The 24,249-nt window shown below is 46.6% G+C and overlaps 1 protein-coding gene across 1 annotated transcript; it reads left to right on the top strand.

Moving 5' to 3' along the window:
• The first annotated feature begins 5,196 nt into the window (after nt 1–5,196).
• Nucleotides 5,197–20,731, top strand: ASB12 (ankyrin repeat and SOCS box containing 12). Its single transcript, XM_077307939.1, has 3 exons — nt 5,197–5,351; nt 18,065–18,908; nt 20,516–20,731. The coding sequence occupies exons 2-3, from the start codon at nt 18,086–18,088 to the stop codon at nt 20,647–20,649; spliced, it is 957 nt and encodes a 318-aa protein (XP_077164054.1). The 5' UTR covers nt 5,197–5,351; nt 18,065–18,085; the 3' UTR covers nt 20,650–20,731.
• Nucleotides 20,732–24,249: the final 3,518 nt, after the last annotated feature.

A 24,249-nucleotide genomic window follows, 5' to 3' on the forward strand; every position in this document is an offset into this window, starting at 1 on the left:
CGTAAAGTGAAGGGACTTGACAAAACTTTATCTCTCCCAAAATGTTAGAATCCAAGGGCATCCAGTAAAGCTGATGGGCAGTAGATTCAGAACAAACAAGAGAAAATAGCACTTTACACTCAGAGTGATTAAAATGTGAAATTTGCTGTTCTCTGTTTATATTTTATTTTTAAAGATGCACCTAAGATAACGCTGCCAATGAAAAGCATTGCATATAATAGGCTCAGATAAAGTTACAGCTACAGATTTGGGGTCTGGGGGCTTTCCCCATTCTCCATCAGAAGCTGCTTCACCGAACTTGGAGGCCAAGGAAAGCGAAGAGGGATGAGCCACAGATTCTTCCACGCTGGTCCTGAGCAGGAAGCCGCTCTGCATTTCTCCTGGTCCGACAAGCCGCCACAAAGGATCAAGATCCAGGTTTTCGGATTGCCATGTCTGCTTCCCCTCCCTTGAGAACCTGCTTTGAGGCTGCTTATAAGCTCTGATAAAGCCACTTTGGCCTGCCAGACAAGTCCTCTTCACAGTTCAAAAAAAGGTTCGGAATCAGCTGGGGGACTTCCAAAAATGCTGTCCTCAGGGCGACCGAATCAGATAATGCTTGCTACGTGACCTCCAATCCTTTTATGGTCTTGGGCCAAGTCTGCTTTAGGTGTGACAGTCCAGGCTAGAGGTGCCAGGCCAGAGGTACAAGCCATGCACTGTAATGAATTTATTAGCCGGCAAAAGCAACCGCTAAAGGGCTAGGAGAGGTTTCTGCATGGAGCAGAGTAGACGGGGAGAATTTTTCCTCATCTCCTAAAATAATAGAATTCAAGGCCACCCAACAAAGTTAATGGGCCGTAGACAAAAGGAGAGAAGATTAAAATGTGGAAAGAGGAAGGCGAATGTAAGCCGCTTTGAGACTCCTTCAGGTAGAGAAAAGCAGCATATAAGAACCAACTCTTCAGTAGTATCAGGGCTCTCTCAGCCTCCCTCCCTCACAGGGTGCCTGTTGTGGGGAGAGGAAAGGGAAGGCGAATGGAAGCCACTTTGAGACTCCTTCAGGTAGAGAAAAGCAGCATATAAGAACCAATCTCCTCCCCCTCCCCCTCAAGTGGGCTCAGGATAGTTTACAAAACAGTTAAGCCATCCGTAGTCAAAATTTAAAACATTCTGCAATGAAGACTAGAAAGGCAGCAAGCAGCTCGAAAAGCAAAAGGGGCAGGATAAGACTGTTCACACCATATATAATGAAGTGGCAGAACCCTCACACAAGACGGGACGTGGGCCATAATCATAGCTGGGTCATCAACTTCAGGATGGGAAATTCCCAGAGGTTTTGAGGCAGAGCCTGGGGAATGGAGTTTGAGATGGTTGAACCACAGTGAGGTATAATTATTATTATTACATTTATATACTGCCCCTCCCCCTATGGGCTTGGGTGGTTGATTTGTGCTTTAGAGTAGCGATCCCCAACCTGTGGGCTGCAGACCACACGTGGTCCTTCGACTAATTGGAGGTGGGCCCCGAAGGACGCCTTCTCCCCCCCCCCCCCGGCCCTTTGCAACACACTTCGGGTGTCATTGTCTCCCATCACTCCCAGATGGGACTATCTCGTTGCAGAGAAACAAGCTCAGGGTTCCCATTGATTTGTCCTTGTCATGAGTTAAAATGTCCATGAAAATAAAACGTTCCTTATGTTCCTTGTTGTGCCGTGTCTGTATCTTATTTTGAAGGGAGGTTTAAACATTGCCACAGCGATCAGAGTCAGAGAGCGTTAGGGCAGTGGTTGAGAGTAGAGGAGTAAACTACCCCCCCCCACCGGGCTTCAGTAAAAGGCGTTGAGTGGTCCCCGGTCATAAAAAGGTTGGGGACCACTGCTTTAGAGTCCATCCTCCAATGCAGCTGTTTTCTCCGGGGGGGGGGCAGATTTCTGTAATTAGGATATCAATTATAATCTCAGGAGGTCTTCAGTCACCATCTCGAGGTTGGTAACCCTAAACCTAGCAATTGGGGGCTGTAAGTAGAGCTCTATAGGTAAAGGTATCCCCTGTGCAAGCACTGAGTCATGTCTGACCCTTGGAGTGACGCCCTCCAGCGTTTTCATGGCAGACTCAATACGGGGTGGTTTGCCAGTGCCTTCCCCAGTCATGACCGTTTGCCCCCCAGCAAGCTGGGTACTCATTTTACTGACCTCGGAAGGATGGAAGGCTGAGTCAACCTTGAGCCAGCTGCTGGGATTGAACTCCCAGCCTCATGGGCAGACAGCTTCAGACTGCATGTCTGCTGCCTTACCACTCTGTGCCACAAGAGGCTCTAAGTAGAGCTCTGGAGCAGCATAATGTCTGTGCCGGGAGGCAGCCGATGAATGATTAAGCAGCTGCATTCCTGCTCTCTTTGTGGATTTCCCAAAAGCTGCTGGAGGAATCCTTTAGAAATAGAATGGGCCCATCTATGGGGCTTTAAAAATATATTCTTTTAAAAACCTGTCAGGTAAAAATGTTTTCCTGTGACTCTTTTGGGTTTTTTACACAGACCAATAGACAGAGGGCTTTGAGGGAATGGGGGGGGGGGGGGGTTGGCTATAGAATCATAGAGTTGGAAGGGGCCATACAGGCCATCTAGTCCAACCCCCTGCTCAATGTAGGATCAGCCCTAAGCATCCTAAAGCATCCAAGAAAAGTGTGTATCCAGCCTTTGCTTGAAGACTGCCAGTGAGGGGGAGCTCACCACCTCCTTAGGCAACCTATTCCACTGCTGAACTACTCTGACTGTGAAAAACCTTTTCCTGATATCTGGCCTATATTGTTGTACTTGTAGTTTAAACCCATTACTGCGTGTCCTCTCCTCTGCAGCCAGCAGAAACAGCATCCAAGTGACAACCTTTCAAATACTTAAAGAGGGCTATCATGTCCCCTCTCAACCTCCTTTTCTCCAGGCTGAACATTCCCAAGTCCCTCAACCTATCTTCATAGGGCTTGGTCCCTTGGCCCCAGATCATCTTCGTCGCTCTCCTCTGTACCCTTTCAATTTTATCTACGTCCTTCTTGAAGTGAGGCCTCCAGAACTGCACACAGTATTCCAGGTGTGGTCTGACCAGTGCCATATACAATGGGACTATGACATCTTGTGATTTTGATGTGATGTCCCTGTTGATACAGCCCAAAATGGCATTTGCCTTTTTTACCGCTGCATCACACTGCCTGCTCATGTTTAGCTTACAATCCACAAGTACCCCAAGGTCTCGTTCACACACAGTGTTACCTAGAAGCGTATCCCCCATCCAGTAGGCATGCTTTTCATTTTTCTGACCCAGATGCAGAACTTTACACTTATCTTTATTAAATTGCATCTTGTTCTCATTTGCCCATTTTTCCATTGTGTTCAGATCTCGCTGAACTCTCTCTCTATCTTCTGGAGTATTTGCCAGTCCTCCCAATTTGGTGTCATCTGCAAACTTGATGAGTAGTTCCTCCACCCCCTCATCTAGATCATTAATAAATACGTTAAAAAGTACCGGACCGAGCACCGAGCCCTGAGGTACCCCGCTACTCACCTCCCTCCAGTCCGATGAAACACCATTGACAACAACTCTTTGAGTGTGGTTCTCTAACCAATTCCCTATCCACCTAATTATCTGAAAATCCAGATTGCAGTCTTTCAATTTATCCATCAGAACATCTTGGGGAACCTTATCAAAAGCTTTACTAAAATCCAAGTAAATGGCATCAACTGAATTTCCCCGATCCAGCAAACCTGTCACTTGGTCAAAAAAGGAAACCAGGTTGGTCTGGCAGGACCTGTTGGAGACAAATCCATGCTGACTTCCTTGGATCACCAAATTGTCCTCCAGATGTTTGCAGATTGCTCCCTTTAATATCTGCTCCATTATCTTCCCCACAACAGAGGTCAGACTCACTGGTCTGTAGTTTCCCGGGTCATCCTTCCTCCCTTTTTTGAAGATCGGAATAACATTTGCTCTCTTCCAGTCCTCCGGGACATCTCCAGTCCTTAAAGAGGTCCCGATGATGATGGACAAGGGCTGTGCAAGTTCTCTGGAAAGTTCTTTGAGTACTCTCGGGTGTATTTCATCCGGACCAGGGGATTTGAACTTATCCAGTGCAGCTAAATGCCTCTCGACAATCTCTCTATCCGTGTTAACCTGCCACCCAGACACTATCCTTTGGCTATGGCCATCTCTAGATGTGCCTAAACACTTTGACCTGTGGGAAAAAACAGATGTAAAATAGGCACTAAGCCTTTCTGCTTTCTCTGCATCTTCCGTTAGAGTTTGTCCATCCGCACCCAACAGTGGGCCTATTGCCTCCTTTACTTGAATTCACCTGTCCGTTCGTGATCTGGAATCAAACTCTAACTGGGAATTCATTTGCAGGGATGCAAGGAAATGAACACCCGTCTTTCAGCCCTCATGCTTCAGAGTGGCGCTGAGAGTCAGGAGCAGATGGTGGATGGACCATCCCACTGTTCACAGAAGTCTAATAATAAATCCAGCAAGGGAAGGAGACTGGCAAGAATCTTTCTTTCTTTCTTTCTTTCTTTCTTTCTTTCTTTCTTTCTTTCTTTCTTTCGCCCGTCCGTTCGTCCGTCTCCCTAATCACCCATGGTGAAACTGGTTCTAACAAAAAGTTTAAAAGGGTAAAATAAATCAATACCCACCACTGGGGCAAAGAAGACTCCTTTCTGTTTGCTTCTGATGTCCGGAAAACTCTTCCCTTGCTTCAAACAAGTGGAGATTCTGCAATGCTCTGGGTTTAATCTGCAGGTGCATGAACATCGCGGGATGCCTCTGGTGTGTGTACACTCAAGGGAACGGTGCATGCTTGAACTCTACCACACCGCAGGCACCACCAGGAGTCAGGAAAGTGCTGCCTGCCGCACCTGATCTGTCACAGATTTTGTCCGAGTGCGGGTACCTTTGTGAAGCATGCACGTGTGAACCGGCCCTCAGCGCTGGTCCCTGTGCCCTCCCCAGAACAAAGTGGCCAGCATGCAGATTTTGCATGCACCCCCCCGCCCCGGTAATTCCCAACCAGGGCTGAGATGGAGCCAACGCACTCTGTGCATGAGCAGAGACGCTCTGGTCCGGCAGCCTGCGAGCTCGCCAAGCATGCTGTGGGCCGGTCCGGCGGCGCAGCCCCCTCGCCAAGAATGGAAGTGGCGCTAAAATTAGCCCGCCCGCCGCGCAGCTGTCCCGCTGCCTCTCCGCGCCGACGGACGGGCCCCGCTTGGCCGGACACCTCACAGAGGCGGCGGCGACGTGGCTCGGGCGATCCCGGCTGGCCTGGCCGGACGGCGCTCCCCCGGCCGCTCCCGGAGACTCGGCAACCCGCCCGGCCACCCGCCCTCGGCCCGTGAGTATAGCGCGCGCGCCTCCCCCTCGCCCTCCGCCCGGGGATCCCGTGGCCCGCCAGGCGGAGCAGCGCAGCAGGAGGGCGGCCCCAGGCTGGGCGGAGGGAGAGGGGCTCTGGGGGCCGGCCGGCGGGGCGCGGGGGGCTCGCTTGACTGAGGCAGAAGGTTTCCCCTCGCCCCCCCCCCAATGGGCCAGCCCCCTCCGCCATTCCTGCACTCCCAGATTCATAGAATGCTGGAAGAGGTGGAAGGGCCTCCTGGGCCATCTAGGCCAGGGGTCGTCAACCTGTGGTCCTCCAGATGTTCGTGGACTACAATTCCCATGAGCCCCTGCCAGCATTTGCAATTGTAGTCCACGAACATCTGGAGGACCACAGGTTGACGACCCCTGATCTAGTCCAACCCCCTGCAAGCTGTGAGCTTTCGGGGGCAAGTCCTCTTCCTCAGACTGTGAACTGCCCATCGGGACACTGGGAATATATATATATATATAAGCAAAAGTTGATCCTGTTACATTAGTAAACTGTGTCACAGCAGCCAAACACAGCCAAACGATAATTCTTTGCTAAAAGAGCCAATCAGTCCTCTGGAGCAGTTATACAACTATTTTAAAATCCCTTTTTAACAGAGTGAACACATGAATTTGACAATGCATCACTATATCATTTTTTTCTTAAGAAAAATCGGCGTCTTTGCTTGAAATCTGAAAGGAACAAGACGGATGGCTGAATGAGCCCTGGGTCTGCCTGTCTAGGTCTAACATTTCAATGCCACACTGTCTCCAAGGAAATGCAGCCTGCCCGGGTCAGTAGGACAGCTGGAGCAGAAGACTTTGGCTCAGGGGGAACCTTGGTAGAGAGGCCACCCCTTGGGGTCCAGCTGAGGCCGTGGCTGGCTGGACCCAAAACCAGGCTGATGGAGATGGAATGCACTGAAGAGCCTTTTCTTGCCCTCCCCCCAGGCTTCCGGCATTTCATAGGCTGGCAGGTGTGGCTTGACATTCCTTTGCAAGGAAGATTAGGAATTGCCTTGCATGGATTTTACTTATAAATGCCTCTTGGTGCCAGGAATGTCCCTTTATCCTTCTGTTCCTAATTTAGCCAAGGGCTTCATTCTCTTTGTGAGGCTGGACATGTCATAATCTCTCTCTCTCTCTCTCTCTCTCTCTCTCTCTCTCTCATTCTTTTAAATGCTGCCTCCCTCCAGTGAGCTCAGGTAATTGGTCCTCCCTGCCCTGTGTATTGCTCACAACAACCCTGTGAGGTAGAACAGACTTCCCAAGGTCACTCAGCAAGCTTCATAGCAAAACAAGGATTTGAAACTGGATCTCCCAAGCCCTAGACCTGCATCTAATTGGTACACAACGTTGTAAACATCTGAATCTGCTTTTGACTGCATCAGACCCTTGGTCCATCCAAGTCAGTCCTGTCTGCTCAGACTGGAAGCAGCTTTCTAGGGTCTCAGACAGAGGTCTTTCCCATCCCCTCCTCCCTGGTCCTTTGAACAGGAGAGGCTGGGGATTGAACCTGGGACCTTCTGCGTGCCGAGCTGCCACTGAGCTACAGCCACTTCCTCTATGGCCAAAACTCGCTCCGAATTTCTGCTAACCAAAGCACACCTTTCCCGCTGAATTAAAATGCAAAGCAATCTGTATTTCAGCACATGAGAAGATTTGCTTTTAGATGGTCTTTTAAAATAGCCTCTCCTCTGAAATGTCTCCCTGTTCTCACCAGATTCAGCATGAATTGCTGATCCTGGAGTGTCTCCTGATTGGAAGGCAGCAAGGCTAGATCCCACAGAGATCCACGCAGAGACACAATGAGCACCCTCCCCTAGGAATGCGTGATCCGGCAGCACCATGTTCTCCATCCAAATCTCACCCTTTCACACCTGCTTTTTAAGATGCACACGGGGGTCCATTCACGGACCCCCAGCATACTGGGGGTAACTGGAAAGCCTAGCTAACTATTCACTTGACTGGGTCAGGGCCAGAGAATGAGAAAGGCGCAGCCAAACAGGTGATTTGGTGTCACCTCCAGAACATGGCCCACCTCTCTCCATGGAAAGCAACCTGTGGCTGGCTGTTCCACCTCAGGCTGCAGTGGGGAGAAGGGCACACATCACTGAAGGCCATTCTGCAACCAATAAATACAGTGCGAAGCTTACCTTCTGCAGATGCCATATCTTTGGCGTTTTGCATGCCCCCGCCAACATCCAGCGTCCAAGCAGCAAACCAGTAGCTACATGGAGCCCCCCTCCGGGAAATAATCAACCTCTCCCTCTCAACAGGAGAATTCTCGGAGGGAGTGGTACGCCCATTGCTCAAAATACCATCTCTGGCTCCTCAGGATCCTGACAACTATCACCCCATTTTGCATCTAGCGTTTCTGGGGAAGTTGGTTGAAAGGGTTGCTGTGGACCAAATATCAGCATTCCTGGAGGAAATATCTGCCCTTGGCACATTTCAGTCAGGTTTCCGGCCTGGCCATGGGGTAGTGCTAGTCGCCGTGATGGATGACCTCTGATGCCAGCTAGACCAAGGTGGGTCAGTGCTGCTTATACAATTAGACCTGTCAGCAGCGTTTGACACAGTAGATCATGAGCTCCTAGCTCACCGCCTAGCCGACGCTGGGATACAGGGAACAGCCCTTAAATGGCGGAATTCCTTCCTCCAGGGTCACAGACAGAGGGTAGCAATAGGCGAGAGAGTATCTAACCAGCACCAGCTCACCTGTGGAGTCCCACAAGGAGCAGTCTCTCTCCTATCTTATTTAACATGTTTATGTGCCCTCTGGCTCAGCTGGTGCAGAGGTTTGGGCTGGGTTGCCACCAATATGCTTCCTGCACACCCGCTCACAATCTGCCTCAGTTCACAGAATCAGCCTTTCTGACAGATGGCTATCTAGCCTCTGCTTAGAAATCCAAAGAAGGAGAACCCACCACCTCCCGAGGAAGCCTATTCTACTGAGGATCCACTCTGTCAGGAACTTCTTCTGGATGTTTAGCTGAAAGCTCTTTTGAATTAATTCAACCAATTGGTTCTGGTCTGACCCTCTGGGAAGCAACTCTGCTCCAGAAAACAGAAAACAACTCTGCTCCATCTTCTATATGACAGCCCAGTAGAACTGAGGGTATACCATTCATCATGACAGGCGCCCCAGCCAATGAGCGTGCAGTATTTTCTGACCAATGAGAGCGCAGAGGAGGCGGGACTAAGGCGGGCGTAAGGTCCTGCCCACATGGTCAGGTTGCCCCAGCCAATGAGCATGCAGTATTTTCTGACCAATGAGAGCACAGAGGAGGCGGAACTAAGGCGGGTGTACGGTCCTGCCCACATGGTCAGGTTGGCCCCTCCCTCTGAAATGGGAGGGGTTGGAATTATGTCTTCTTGTAGCCTGAGTCATGCTTTAATTAAAATAAACAGATTAATTTTGAATCTTTGATACTGAAAAACCACCCCTGCAGGGTGGGTAGGTGTAAGGGTTTTACAAGTACATGGGAGTCTCCTAGCACAAGCACATGGGAGAAAAGCCGATCAGAATGCCCCGTGGATGGTGCTGTATTTTTTATCCTTGTTAATTTCAAACTATCATAGCCTGATTAAAAAATAGGCAGAATGATTTTGGATCTTTGATGCTAAAAACCAACCTTGCAGGGCGGGCTCTTGTAAGGATTTACAAGAAGAGTCTCCCCTGCAGAAGCACATAGGGTGAAAAAGCAATCATGATGTCCCATAGTTGGTACTTGGACATTGCTCAAAGTATTTATCCTTGATAATTTCAAAGTATCATAGCCTGCATAAAATAAGCAGATTAATTTGGGATCTGAAAAGCCAGCCCTGCAGAGCGGGCTGTTGTACAGTTTTACACATAGGGAGTGCTCTGGGTCTCTAAAGGGGTTCTCTGTGTGGCTGGAAGAAGTCTCAGAGAGTGTGTCTCGGGGGATGGTAGGTGGGGGTTTTGTGGAGGTTCGGGGGGGGGGGTGCATGTCTTCCCTCTTCACAATGTCCAACCATGGCTTGATTAAAATAACAAAATGAATTAATTTTGGATCTTTGGTGGTAAAAGCCAGCCCTGCAGAGGCTGTGTGATTGTGTTGTACAGTTTTACACAGATCATCTTTGTCGCTCTCCTCTGTTATAGCTCACATATGTCAGATGTGAATAGCTCACATCTTAACACAGCCCGCGGTGCCGTGGGCGCCGCGAACTAAATAAAGCCGTAAGGGCTTAGGGGGAGGAGTTAGGGCGGGCTCTGTCCGGGATGAGGAAGGGTGCCGATTGGCCCCTTCCTCTGGACAGACCATCGGCCGGGCCAATCGGCAGGCGCGAAGCCGATTCCCGCCCTGCCGACAAGGGAGCCCCCGGCAGCGTTGCTGCGCGCGACTGCTGGGGGCTCCCTTGCCTAGCGCCCGCTGTATTGTTATTACAGCGGGCTTGATTACTAGTATGTCACATATGTCAGAAAGGAAAAGGCTGGTTAGGCTCCCCCCCCTCCTCCCCTCGAAACATCAGGGAGTGTGATTGTGGCTTGCTGGAGCTTGAGTGTCCAGCGAGTGTGTTTCGATGTGATTAGTAGAAGGGTGGGGTACGAGTAATGTTTTTTTTCTTCTATCGTGGGGGGATATCTGATCATTCGTGGAATAGAATATAGGAATTTCTGAGTGCACTCTTAAAACTGACCAACATGAAGTTTTTTATTCTTGTTAATTTCAAAGTGGCAGGCCTTTCCCCCCCTGATACACAGAGCCTGAAAGCAGCTGGCTCTATACAGTCAACGATGTGAGAGCCTCTGAGTTGACTGATTTATTTTTGGAGGGTGGGTGCCCAAGGAGATTCACAATATAAAGAAAATACATAAAATATATCACATAAAATACATACAGAAGCAAATTTTAAAACCACAATGTAGGACTACTTTAATCCGATGCAATCCTAAATAAAGCTGACAGCTGCTTAGTAAGGACCAAAAGCGGGAGGTTCAAGTGTACAACCCAGAGGAGATAGTTTCACAAATGTGGGGCGGCCGCTGAAAAGGCCCTTTTTTCATGTAACCACCAAATGAGCTTCTTTGGTTACTGGGACAGCCAGGCAGGCCTCTCCCAGCGATCTTACTCCCAGGGCTGAGATTTTCTATGCAGTGGTCTTTTTTTTGTGTACAAGGAAGCCTTCAGATGTGTGAGCTCTCACTTGCTGGCTGCCATGGTAAGCCACATGGAGGATCACCATCTCACTGAGAATTAGATCTACATGCTAGGGAAGGTCTTGTGATTGGAACACAAACTCAATAATTTGGCTCTCAAAAGCCACTAAAGGAGATCTGGTGTGGACTGGAGCCATGGAAAATGGAAGCGATTAACTTTTGTCCCAAAGTTGTTTCACCAATTAAAAAAAAAAAAAAGCCCTTCCCCAAGCCTGTATGTGTGTGTGTGGGGGGGGGGAGTTGAGCATAATACAAATGCCTGTATTTTTCCTATACCAGGACTTAATGGACCTACGGAAGGGAGGAAAATTTCCAAGGGGGTAAATAACAGATGGAAAGGAGAAAGTTCCTCATTGCCACAACACCAGTCTGGTCACACACACTCAACTTCTATCTAGGGCCGAATTACATGTTCAGTTTTCTGCTCTGTGCCTGTTTTCCTAGATGCTATTCCTGGGACATCTCTTGCCACCCTACAAAAAGCAGGCTCCCCCCTCCCCCATATGTGTACTTTTGTTTTATAGTCTTGTGTTAATGCCACATCTCATACTGGTGAAATTCACAAAATAATAAATACCACAACATAGACAGAGTGTAAAAGAACACAGCCCCCCCCCCCACAAAATATTCTCAACACAGCGTGTTTAATCAAGAATATTATTTATTTATTTGGATTTTTATACAATGTTTAAACAAAGTTATACCTGATAACAGCAATGTTCCTACACGTTCTGAAAACCTGCTGTCAGCAATCTGAACATGATCAGATATACAACGTTAGGGCAACTCAGACCGTCAGTTCGGTATAGAGGTCTCCAACATAGCCTGACAATCATATCTTTTAAATTTTCTAAGGGAATGCTCAGTGCAAGCAGGTGTGGACAGACAGCTCTCTGTACAACAGGGTGCTTTCTAAAAATGCTTTTTCAATTGCACTTCGGGTTGCTTTAGAACAAAGTAGGGTTGATGGGGGAACATTAAGATTCCGTTACTTTAGCGGATGTGTAAGGGGGTGTGGTGGGAACAGGCTGAGGCTCCTGTATCTGTTTCAGTATTGATAAGAGATCCCACTGAGAAAAAGCAGGGTGTGTGTCTTAACGGTTCCTCCACTGTGCCCAGGCCTCTGAAAAAAAAAAAAACAGGCCATTCCCCCCCCCCCCCAAACACCTTTCAAACACAATAATGGGTTTGCAAAACTTCGAGCTCTCCGCCCCCCCCCCCCCCCCGTACACAGAACCCTGAAATTTAAGATTCGGTTATTTTAATAATTGGATATACATTCAGCTAAACTATGAATGTGTAATGTTCATTACAGCCCCTTGATATTTCACCACAACAGGATGTTCCAGAGACCAGAGTGGTAGACATGGATCTTGCAAACTCTTCTCTGGTATGGAGCAGGTACACCCTTCAGTTTAGCCTGCCTCAAAAGGGTGTGTTGCAAGGGGGCTACAATTGTTTGTGTGTGTGTGTGGGGGGGAATTAAATGCAAAATGCTTGCTTTTCATTTGCACTTTGGGTTGCTTTAGAACAAACCATGAGTTGAGGGGAATCCTGCTAATAGGATAATAGCCAGTCAAGGACTTTCATAGATAGGGACTGTCCTTAGTATCTACCGTAAAGCACTGTTGGCACAGCAGCACTGACATTGCAGGCTCACACTGTTTTCACCCCCATTCTCCTGTTAAAGTTCAGACGATTTGTTTACTCAGACTGACTGCGTACACCTAACTCTGCAATGGTAGTTGGAGTGCATCTCAAAATATCTATTTCAGTAAAGGAAATCATAAATCCGTAGCTTATGTTTCCTATGCACATTACCTATTTGAGACATTGCTTACCATGAGAGTGATCCGTTGGGGGCTGCAATTGACACAAGCATAAGCTTAAAAAAATAAAAAATAAAAAAAAGGACTCCCCATGTTACCAATAGTCTATGGAAAATCACAGTATTCGCGTTTTTCTTTGGTATAACTGGAGAGCAGGTAGCATCTCGGGTGGTTTTTTGGAACTTGTCTCTTTCTTGTCCCCCAAAATGAAGTGCGGTGCGGGTTACTGAGTTTTAAATTGTAGACTTTAAGATTCAGTTATTTTAATAATTGGGTATGCATTCACCTAAACTTTGAATTCCATTAGTAGATATCCAGGCAGTCTCAAATGCAACCTTACCACGTGTCTAAAAGCAGTTTGTGGATCTGAAGGAGTAAGAGTTTAAAGAGAAACTGTCACGTGTGAAAAATTCTCCTCCGGGCCTTTCTTAGCATTTTTGGGATATAAAATTATCGACTTGCTTGTCACTAATCAAGACTTCTGTGAGGACAGCCGAGGTAAAGATTTTTTTCAACAGGTGTCTTCAAACAGCAACTTCAGCCTTTAAATACATGTATTCTCCGAATTCTGGTATTTGCTTTCAGGTTACAAAAATTTGAACTGTGTAGAACATTAGAAATGTAGAAGTAAAGGCTTTAGTTCTGGTCACCCAGCATTGTGAAGCATCCATGTTCATTATAGGACTTGACATTTCATCACGTCAAGGGGTTTCATACCTTTTTGATGATCGACAGAATTGTGTCATACTGGTAATATTATGCAACCGGCATGTATAAATGCATATTAAAAGATCAGCTGTATAAAATAAAATCACTCGGACCCTGTCTGACCTGTGATTTCACTGAGACGGGAAGATGTGTAAGGATGTGAGGTGGGATAAGAGAAAGTATTGTTTCTGGAAAGTATTGATAAGCATTCCCCCCTGGAAAAAACAGGATGCATGTATCCGCAGTTCCTCTAGCGTGTCTGCCCTCTGAAAACAGCCGCTCCCCACCCCACCCCACCCGCTCCAAACACAAGAGGGGCTTTGCAAATCCTGCTCTCTGTACATTGCACTCCGAAATGAAGTGCAGTGAGGGCTTGTTGTTGTCGTTAGTTGCGAAGTCGTGTCCGACCCATCGCAACCCCATGGACAAGGATCCTCCAGGCGTTCCTGTCCTCTACCATTCCCCGGAGTCCATTTAAATTTGCACCGACTGCTTCAGTGACTCCATCCATCCACCTCATTCTCTGTCGTCCCCTTCTTCTTTTGCCCTCCATCGCTCCCAGCATTAGGCTCTTCTGCAGGGAGTCCTTCCTTCTCATGAGGTGGCCAAAGTATTTGAGTTTCATCTTCAGCAGTGGGGATTATTGAGTCTTAAATCATAGACTTTCAGTTATTTTAATAATAATCGGGTATGCATTCACCTAAATTTTGAATTCCCTTATTAAATATCCAGGCAGTCTGAAATGCATCTGTACCACATGTTTAAAAGTAGTTTGTAGATCTGAAGGAGTAACATCTTAAAGAGAAACTGTCATGGGTGTATATTTTCCCCCCTGTACTTTCCTTTCTTAGCATTTTTTTCCCCGGGGGGGTATAAAATTGTCAATTTGCTTCTTCAGTAAAGGAATTTAATCACTAATCAAGACTTCTGTGAGGAAAGCGGAGACAGAGGGGACCCCCTGACTGCAGCCCCCCTGCCCCCTGATCCTAATGATTATAGTTAGACATCAGAAAAAGTCATCCTCTTTTCGAATTTCTTTTTTGGTCTCTTTTTCTCGGTTTCAGCATTATGTTGTATAAACGCTTCACGTGCATCCAGAACCATTCTCAAATATCATTATTTAAAATAATTTATAATTCTGCAAACTTCTTTCGTGTCATGCCCTTCAATATGTGGGACAAATCTAATCTTTGTCTCCTCACTTTTGTATTCTGGATTATTTTATCTAATTAGCTGCCATTTGTGATAGTTTACTTGAGTCCCTTATTGTAAAGAAGAGTTTACTTAACTCTTCTAATGCAAATTAGACTCTTCTACCACATATGTATAGTGACGAAATAGCACAATAACATTATGCATAATAAATTGTTATTTCATTAGTTTGGAATAATTAACATTGGCCAATACATTGGAGGAAGCCAACCTTATATTATTATTCAGCCACCCTGATTTTAATGCTTTCTAAACATAGGAGTAATAATTTGCAGTTGGATTATTAAATCTACAGGTAACATTTTTTATATAAACCCTAAGAAATGTCTGGATAAAATGCATAGGGACTGTTGTAAGAATAGGCCAATAGCAAGGCTGTTTGCATTAAGTGATCTTGGGTGCGCATTAGTGAAGCAACATGAGGCTCTTACATACCCTTGCTCTAACAGTTCCCAAGCAATATTACTTATTTATTTATTATTTTACCAAACACCTAATGCTTTCTAAGGAGGGCCCGTGGTCATTGTTTGTTTATCTCAAATTGTGTCAAGCTGAATAACGTTGATATCACACTATGCTTGGGTGAACGTTGAACCTTATCTGCTTTCTTTTGCAGAAGACAGAAACATTCTCAGGAAAACATGTTCCTTCATGTTTTCTAGTGTCTCTGGTTTCTGAAATGACCAAACACCCGCCCCACACACACAACTCTCCTTCCCCTTTTGCACAACTGATCACAGCAAGGCTTCCTTCGCATCCAAATTCATTCTCAAATACCTCAGTTTAAATAAATTTCAGAGAACTGGCTTAATTATTTACAATTCCCAGCAACCTTCATTTTGTAATATTTCATTTAATCTCCATCTACATTGGACTAGGTTTCAAGAACCAAATTTACCAGGTTGTGGTCAGAAAATGTATCCTATGAGCGAGAGAGAACAATTTCCCCATACTTAATTCTAACAGCATATATAATTCTGCAGACTTCTTTCGTGTCGTGCCCTTCAATACGTGGGGCAAATTAATCTTCTGTACTTACTTGGCGCATCCCCCCTGCTGGTTGCCAAGACCCCACAAGAATTACCAAGTGTTTGTTCTACTGGATTCTGCAACTTGACTTAGATCTCCTACAACCGATACGTTTACAGTTTATAACGCATTTATTGCAAACATCTGATTTTGTTTGACCTAAAGTTTTAAATGTTCATACTGATTTAATTGCTCTGGTTTTAATAATGCAAAAGACACCACCTAGATTTTTGAGGGGAAACATTTACAATTGGTGTCAATAGGTACATTCCAGGTACCGTGTTAAAATTAACACAACTTTTTAACCCGATTCAAGTTTGTATATAATGAAGAGGTTTGCTATACCACAGGAAATGGCCCGTAACTCCCTCAGCAGGTTCAAGACAGGGTCCTCCCTCGTGCTGGGATCATCCCGCGTGGGATGAGGGGAGAAAGAATAATAGATTCATAGAATCATAAGAGTTGGAAGGGACCTCATGGGTCATCTAGTCCAACCCCCTGCACTATGCAGGACACTCCCAACCCTCTTGGTCATTCACTGTCACCTGCCACCCCCTTGAGCCTTCACAGAATCAGCCTCTCTGTCAGATGCCTCTGCTTAAGAGTCTCCAAAGATGGAGAACCTCCCGAGGAACCGCTCTAACTGTCAGGAATCCCTCAGCAGCGGGGTAGAAATAAAAAATAGGTTTGTGTGTTTCTGTTGCAGCTCTCTGATGAAGGAGTGGATTGGCAGCTGGTTGCACAGATAGTCAAGGCGGCACATTGCCCTGTGAGGCGCGACTGCTGTGACTACTGTAACCAGATATCATATCATCAAAAGCACAGCTTCTTGAGGGGTGCCGGAGCTGTCAGTTACGATAAGCACCCTGCAAAGGATGACACCGCTCACAGAGAGTAAAATAACCTCCAAATTTAAAATTTAAGGTTACAAATTTAAAATTTAATAATAAAACTTCTCTAAATCACCACTGATAACTTCAGTTGTCTTCCCCTTAAGCTATATATGCGTGCACAATATTTGTCTACCTGCTTGAGTATGGGGTTTTTCCCATTCTATAGGGGGAATCAGACTTTTCCTCCGCCTGCATTCTCAGGAGCATCTATGAGTAGAGGGAGAATAAAAACTTGGTTGCTTCAGTTGTAAAAGAAAGGCGCCCAAGAAGTACACGTTCAATGCATCCTACCCCTCCACTTGGATTTGAAATTGTTTCATAGGATTGAGGGTAGTAGCTCTGCAGATGCCCAATTGGGCTTTAATCAGAGCGAGGTGGATCCAAAAGCAATTTTGGCTTTACATTTTGGGAGATCTGTCTCTAGTCATATCCATGAATTAGAGATACTGTTGGAACCCGCAATACAGCTCTGAGGGACTGAAGAAATATGGGAATGGCGGCTGACAGGGATTACTATGTAAAAATCTATAGATTACAAAAAGATTTGAACCTTTACAGTTTGTCTGAACAACTTAGTGAACATGAGTTCCAAATAACAAAAAGATGATACTAAATAGGTAGTTTTTATACCTTGTGCTCAGATTGTTCTTTCTATAAAGGTAACATCCTCAGTAAATCAATTTTATTTATATTTTAATTAGATGTGTAACAAACAGTACAGCAGTAAAGGGGATATATTTTTAATTAGTATATATACTGTTTGAGCCAAATTTGAAGTTTTTTCATTTTTTGAACATAGATCAAACTGTAAGAACTAGCGGGTTTGAGTATCTGGGTATCTTATGGATCATAGAAAGAAAATTGTATTCTTGATTTAGTATTTTTATTTTGTTAAAATATTAATATCCAGCTTGCTAGTTCAGTGGAGAGTAATGGTTATTTGAACACTTAAATTTATGAAGTCATTGTCTAGGCCAGTTTTCGCATTATTAAAACCAGAGCAATTAAATCAGTATGAACATTTAAAACCTTAGGTCAAACAAAATCAGATGTTTGCAATAAATGTGTTAAAAACTGTAAACGTATTGGCTATGATACTTTGAAATTACCAAGGATAAAAAATACAGCACCATCCACGGGGCATTCTGATCGGCTTTTCTCCCATGTGCTTGTGCTAGGAGACTCTGCTTGTAAAATCCTTACACCTACCCGCCCTGCAGGGGTGGTTTTTCAGTATCAAAGATTCAAAATTAATCTGTTTATTTTAATTAAAGCATGACTCCAGGCTACAAGAAGACATAATTCCAACCCCTCCCATTTCAGAGGGAGGGACCAACCTGACCACGTGGGCAGGACCTTACACCCGCCTTAGTCCCGCCTCCTCTGCGCTCTCATTGGTCAGAAAATACTGCAAGCTCATTGGCTGGGGCACCTGTCATGATGAATGGTATACCCTCAGTACTACTCAGCCCTTCAAGTATTTGAAGATGGTTATCAGATCACTCTTTTGTCGTCTTCTCTCAAGGCTTAACAAACCAAGCCTGCTGGGTAATCTTGGGGCAGTCATGCACTTTCAGACTAACCTACCTCACAGGGGAGTTGTTTTGAGGACAAGATGGAAGAGACGAGAATTATGTAAAACACCTTGGGTGCCCATTAGGGTGAAAAGTTGGGTATAAAGGAATAAATAACGTAAATAAACGAAGAGCCTGCCACTGTGGCAACCCACCCTCTATGTCTGTCCATCAGGAGGGCTCCCACCCAAGCTCACGTCATCTCAGTGGTCGTTTGGTGCGATCTTTAGATCTGGACTCTGTTACTGACCCACATTCCCGCCTCACAGCTCTCAAGCATCACACAGTTCATGATGAAAGTCATCCTCAAGAGACCACGCAAGATGAGCCTGCTGGATATAACCAAGATCTTCTCCATGCTCCAGCCCACGGAAGACGAAGAAGGGGATGGAGAAAAACAGGAGCTGAACCTCGCGGTGTCCCAGGACAACTACCAGCTTCTGGACCAACTGCTGTGCCAAGAGAGGTACCAGAGGTTTATCAACTGTCGGAGTGGGTGGGGAGTGCCCGGGACACCTCTCCGCTTGGCCGCCTCCAGGGGCCACCTGAGATGCCTCAAAGTTCTCCTCGCCCATGGCGCTGAAGTGGACAGCCTGGACGTGAAGGCCCAGACCCCTCTGTTCACAGCGGTCAGCAACGGCCACATGGATTGCGTGAGGGCCCTCTTGGAGGCAGGAGCGGACCCCTCTGGGAGCATCCACAACAACTGCACCCCACTGCTAACCGCTGCCAGAGACGGAGACGCCGACATCCTCCAGGAACTGTTGGAGCACGGGGCCGACACCAACGTCAAAGCCAGAGTCCCAGACTGGGCAGCCAACTCGGCCTCCTGCTCCGGCCCTTTGTACCTGTCAGCGGTCTATGGACACCTGGAGTGCTTCAGGATGCTTCTGCTCTACGGGGCCAATCCTGACTACAACTGCACTGATCGGAGAATGCTGGCACGAATCAGGAAGCCGGCAACCCTGCTAGAAACCTGCCTAAGGCACGGCTGCGGGCCGGAATTTGTCAGACTCCTGATAGATTTTGGAGCCGATGTGTACGTGCCGGATATCACGCTCAGCAAGATCTCTGCAAATTCCGAAGTGACAGATCTCCTGGCCAGGGAAAGAGGTAAATCATTTTGTAGGTCCTGGTGGGTAGCTACTTGGGTCTGCGGTAGAAGAGCTCTGCTGGGAGGGCAGTATAGAAATTAAATAAATGAGTAAATAAAATAGATTCGATGGAATTGAGGTCTAACAAGTGGAGCTTTGACTTTCAAAAGCTTATCAGGCCTCCATCAGCCTCACCCACCTCCCAGGGTGTCTGTTGTGGGGAGAAGAAGGGAAGGTGATTGGAAGCCGCTTTGAGACTCCTTCGGGTAGAGAAAAGCGGCATATAAGAACCAACTCTTCTTCTTCCTCAGTAATATCAGGGCTCTCTCAGCCTCCCCTCCCTCACAGGGTGTCTGTTGTGGGGAGAGGAAAGGGAAGGCGATTGGAAGCCGCTTTGAGACTCCTTCGGGTAGAGAAAAGCGGCAATAAAGAACCAACTCTTCCTCTTCTGCAAATCGTGTTGGCCTTTCAGGTGCTGCTGGACTCAAATCTAACTGTATTGGGCAGGGTAGTATAGAAGCAAAAGTTTTAATGTGTTTAAAAAACATTTAAACAGGATTGTTTAAAAAACATGGCCGGTTCCTAGGGCATGCCAGCCCTGGAGGGACCCGGAGATCTCGGGGAATTACCACTGAACTCCAGACCACAGAAATCAGTTCCCCTGGAGAAAATGGCTGCCTTGAAGGGTGGACTCTATTTATTTATTTTATTTTTATACCACTCCTTCCATATGGCTCTGGGCGGTTTGCATAGAATGCCATAGGGCAGTTACATAGAACATCCTAAGAAATATAAAAAACATTTGAACTAGAACAATATTTCCACTGGAACAGTAACTTTGACAGAACCCTTAGGTAGGTCAGATTATTCAGGCATGGAAGGGGGTGTCTGAGGGGGGACCAGCAGATGTTGCTGGGCCAGTTGACCTCAGTCGAATGCCTGGTGGAGGAGCTCCCTTTTGCAGGCCCTGCAGAATTGTGGGAGTTCCGTCAGGGCCCTGATCTCCTCAGGGAGCTCATTCCACCAGGTAGGGGCCAGGACCGAGAAGGCCCTGGCCCTTGTTGAGGTCCGATGTGCTTCTTTGGGACCAGCCAGTTGGAGGCGGTGGAGTGTAGGGCTCTTTGGGGGGGATAGGCAAGGAGGCGGTCTCTCAGGTACACTGGGCCCAAACCGCGTATGGCCTTGAAGGTAAGAACCAAAACCTTAAGCCTAATTCGGAATTCAGTTGGGAGCCAGCTGAGTTGTTGGACTACAGGCCGGATGTGGGATCTCCATGGTGCTGTACCCCACTGATATCTCTCCCCGTCCCAAATGCCCTCCCCTCTATCCAAATCAATAGGAGTGTCCAAACCAACAGTTGACAATCCTGAGCAATTCCAGATTGGGAGGGGGGCGGGGAACCTTGACAAGGTGGTTTATAGCAAGTTGCCTTTTGGGCAATTTTTTGGGGACAGTCTTCCTGGCCTACCAATCATCTCAGTCAGCATCACCAAATCCTTTCCGCTTTTCCTCTTTGCTTACAATGACACATCCGATTCTGAGCCTGAATGCAGTTTGAAAGCTCAGCAGACTTAGGAGTTTCCTCCCTTTTCTCCCCCCTTCTCTCCCCCCTCCCACCCCGTACAGCTCACCCCAAGTCCTTGATGTCTCAATGCAGACTGGCTATCCGGAAGTTCCTCAAACTGGCCAACCGGCCACATGCCGTCGATCAACTTGACGTCCCACCGGTGCTGTTGAACTACCTGAGGCATCAGTCGTAACAGAAGATCACCACTAGAACTCCTGTGGCTACAAGCTGTTGTAACTGGATGAGGAAAAACTAGAAACTTCTAAGAATAACAAGACGTGTGGTTTGGTTGTGTTGTGTAGAGCAGCAACAGAGAGAGTCTGTTGCTTTTCCAAGAAGCCCAATCTAGAGAGACAGATCCTTTTTAATGGAGAAGGGTAGCAAGAGAAGTCTAGGCTGCCCCAGAAGTCTCCAGTTTGGGGTGAATGTTTTAAAATTGTTATTAGAACCTCAGTGTGCTTTAAGTGTGCAAAGCAGAAGTGTGGTGAGCGGAAGGAGAGTCATGCTAGTACCTGGGGGGGTCCCAGGTTTGAATCCCCTGCTTTTGCCATGGAAGCTTGCTGGATAACTTTAAGCCGGTCACACACTCTCAGCCTAACATTCCTCACAGGGCTGTTGTGAGGACAAAATTAAGCAAGTCGGTAAACAAACAAAGCCCTGGTCCCCGAATAATACGAGTGCAAAAATCTATCTAGTCCCATTCCTCTTTCCCCCAAGGTGTTCATGGCATCTAGCAGGCTGTCTTTTGGGCACAGCTGTGGCATGCAGAAGGGAAGTATAGCCAGATAGATTCTCTCAGTCAACATTGCCAAATTCTCCTAGCATGCTCTCCTCTCCTGGGCAGAGTCTGCACTTACTTTGTTTATTCCATTGTCAATCCTGTTGAATTCAGATCGATTTGAACTCGAATCTTCCTCTCCCCCCCCCAGTGTCAAAAATCGGCCGTCATTATCTTGGATTTTCTGCTCAACCTTAATGTTGGGGTTCGCAATGTAAGTAATAAATCCTTTCTTTTCTTGAAGGGGAGTGAGGAGGAGCGAAGAAGGCAGGAAAAAAATCCAAGATGGACAGAAGTTGAGAGAAATTAGGGGTTTCTCCTTTAAGGCAAGTTTGCCACATGACCACCTGTGGCCAATCATGGGTCCTCTACCACGGAGGAGAGCCCAGATTCAGAACAGCCTTTAAATATTGAGGGTTAAAAGCACTCCAAGATATTGCACAATAAAGGTAGGGTCACTCCAGATCAATCCTTCTTGCTGCAGAAGGAAAATTTAAATCGCCCCAAATCCAAACGGAAATCGCATTCTGTGTAGAGGGCAGGGACTGAATTGACCTGGGATTGGAATAAAAGCTCCGTGCAGTTTACACCCTCTTCTCCAAACAGCCATCCCGTGAAGTTGGTGAGGCTGAGGGTGGGCAACTCTCCCAAGGTCATCCAGCGGTCTTCAAGGGACACGGGTCTCCCAGAGACTGGTCTAACCTCTGGATTATACCACACTGTACAAAGTGCTCCGATGATGTGGTGTGGTCACTTGTCAGGTGCACTGAGGGGCCCATCTACCTGATGCACTTGGCTGCAGATCACCTTGGAGTTTCCCAGAACAGCAAAGCACCAGGGGAGGAGGGGCACCCCCCTGGTTTCTTCCCCAACATGAAAGAACATATTTCGTCATTTGACCCCATGTCCTGCAATTTTGGAAGAGTCTCAGGGGTCAAAAGAAACCTCCAGGATTCCTTCTGTGCTGATTTTTAAGCTGTGCAGATTTATGAAGGAGGAGCAGTGCTTGGGGAACCTTCACCCCTCCATCCCAGCTGCTTTCTGGCTGGAAAAGCCCCCTTCGGCACCAGGCTAGTCCCATCTTGGCGGATCTGGGAAGCTAAGCAGGGTCAGCCCTGGTTAATACTCGGAGGGGAGGCAAACAAGGAAGTCCAGAGGTGCTACATGGAGGCAGGCCATGGGAAGCCACATTTGTTCCCTGTGTCCTTCTTCTCTGATAAAGCGATCCTTGCAGCTAAAATAAACATACAATACGAAAAAGGAAGAAAGGTTCAAAACATATACAGAGAAAAACAGAACCTTTCCAAGGCAATTGGGACAATCAATTTTATATATCAATAATTTTTTAAGGACCAACCAAAACGGTTTCTAGATATATGAGGAATTCCTCATGTTTTTTGACTGACATTCCCCACAATTCTTTACAGAGCCGGTGGCCTATCTATATATAAAAATTGGTTGATAAGAGTATAAGGAATCAACCACTGAAGAAAAATTGTGAAAATGGAGTATATCTAGAAACCGTTTTGTTTCGTCCTTAAAAAATTATTGATATATAAAATTTATTTTACCAATTGCCTTGGAAAGGTTCTGTTTTTCTTGCTAAAATAAACATGGAAGAAACCAGAGCAAGTTGTTGAGCCCTCAGCAAACGGTGGTCCATCAGAAATATGACAAAATGTGTCTCTGCTAATTGTTGCATGGCATTTCCATAAGGCAGCCTTTCTCTACCATTTTCCCTTTGAAAAACCCCTGAAACATTCTTTAGGTTTTGAGAAACCGCAGAAGTGGCAGGATAATGCAGAATATGGTTGGGAAGCAGAGCTGTGGACACGCCCACCCCTCCCCACCCCCTCCAGGCCCATCACTGGTATTTGGGGAGGAGGGTCGGGTCAATATGGCCATCTGTGTTTGTATCACCTGATAAATGTTCAACAAATTTTAAAAATATATTAAGAATTAGTTCCCACCCATTCGGGAAATTCATCTAGGGCTATTAAAAAATCCCAGGATTTCACAAAACCCTGGATGAGAAAGCATGCCATAGCGAATACTTAGCGTACATTTGAGTCTGTGTTACACCTCATCAGAAAGTGAAGAACGGGGGCCATTCCGCACAATGGGCAATGTAGCTAATTCTGAGTGCTATCGAAAAGCGCTGCAATCAAAAGCGGCAGGTCTCGTTAAGGCACACAGCCATTTCTATTTTTTAAAAAAAGGCTCTCCCACTAGCGCTGTTCTCGTAACGCACAAGTTTCCGGTCTCGCTGAAACCGCAACAATGGAGGCGATATCTTTCTGCGCTTCCTCCAAGCCCTGGCCGTCAATCAACGAGAACAGCCAATTCATAGAAGAGTCATAGAATCATAGAATAATAGAGTTGGAAGGGACCATCTGGGTCATCTAGTCCAACCCCCTGCACTATGCAGGACACTCACATCCCTTTCGCTCATCTACTGTAACCTGCCACCCCTTTGCCTTCACAGAATCAGCCTCTCCGTCAGATGGCTATCTAGCCTCTGTTTAAAAAGAACCCACCACCTCCCGAGGAAGCCTGTTCCACTGAGAAACTACTCTAACTGTCAGAAACTTCTTCCGGATGTTGAGACGGAATTTCTTTTGAATTAATTTCATCCCATTCACTCTGGTTTGTCCCTCCGGGGCAAGAAAGAACAATTCTGTTCCATCCTCCATATGGCACCCTTTTAAATACTTGAAGATTGTTATCAGATCCCCTCTCAGTCGTCTCCTCTCTAGGCTAAACAGATCAAGCTCCCCCAACCCTTCTTCATACATCTTGGTCACCAAACCATCTTTGTTGCCCTCCTCTGGACACGTTCTAGTTTGTCAACATCCCTCTTCAATTGGGGTGACCAAAACTGAACACAGTACTCCAAGTGAGACCGAACCAGAGCAGAGTAAAGCGGTACCATCACCTCCCATGATCAGGATATGATACTCCGTTTGATATAGCCCAAAATCCCATTTGCCTTTTTAGCCATTGAGTCACACTGCT

Source organism: Paroedura picta, chromosome 13, assembly GCF_049243985.1.
Source record: "Paroedura picta isolate Pp20150507F chromosome 13, Ppicta_v3.0, whole genome shotgun sequence".
Taxonomy (NCBI): domain Eukaryota; kingdom Metazoa; phylum Chordata; class Lepidosauria; order Squamata; family Gekkonidae; genus Paroedura; species Paroedura picta.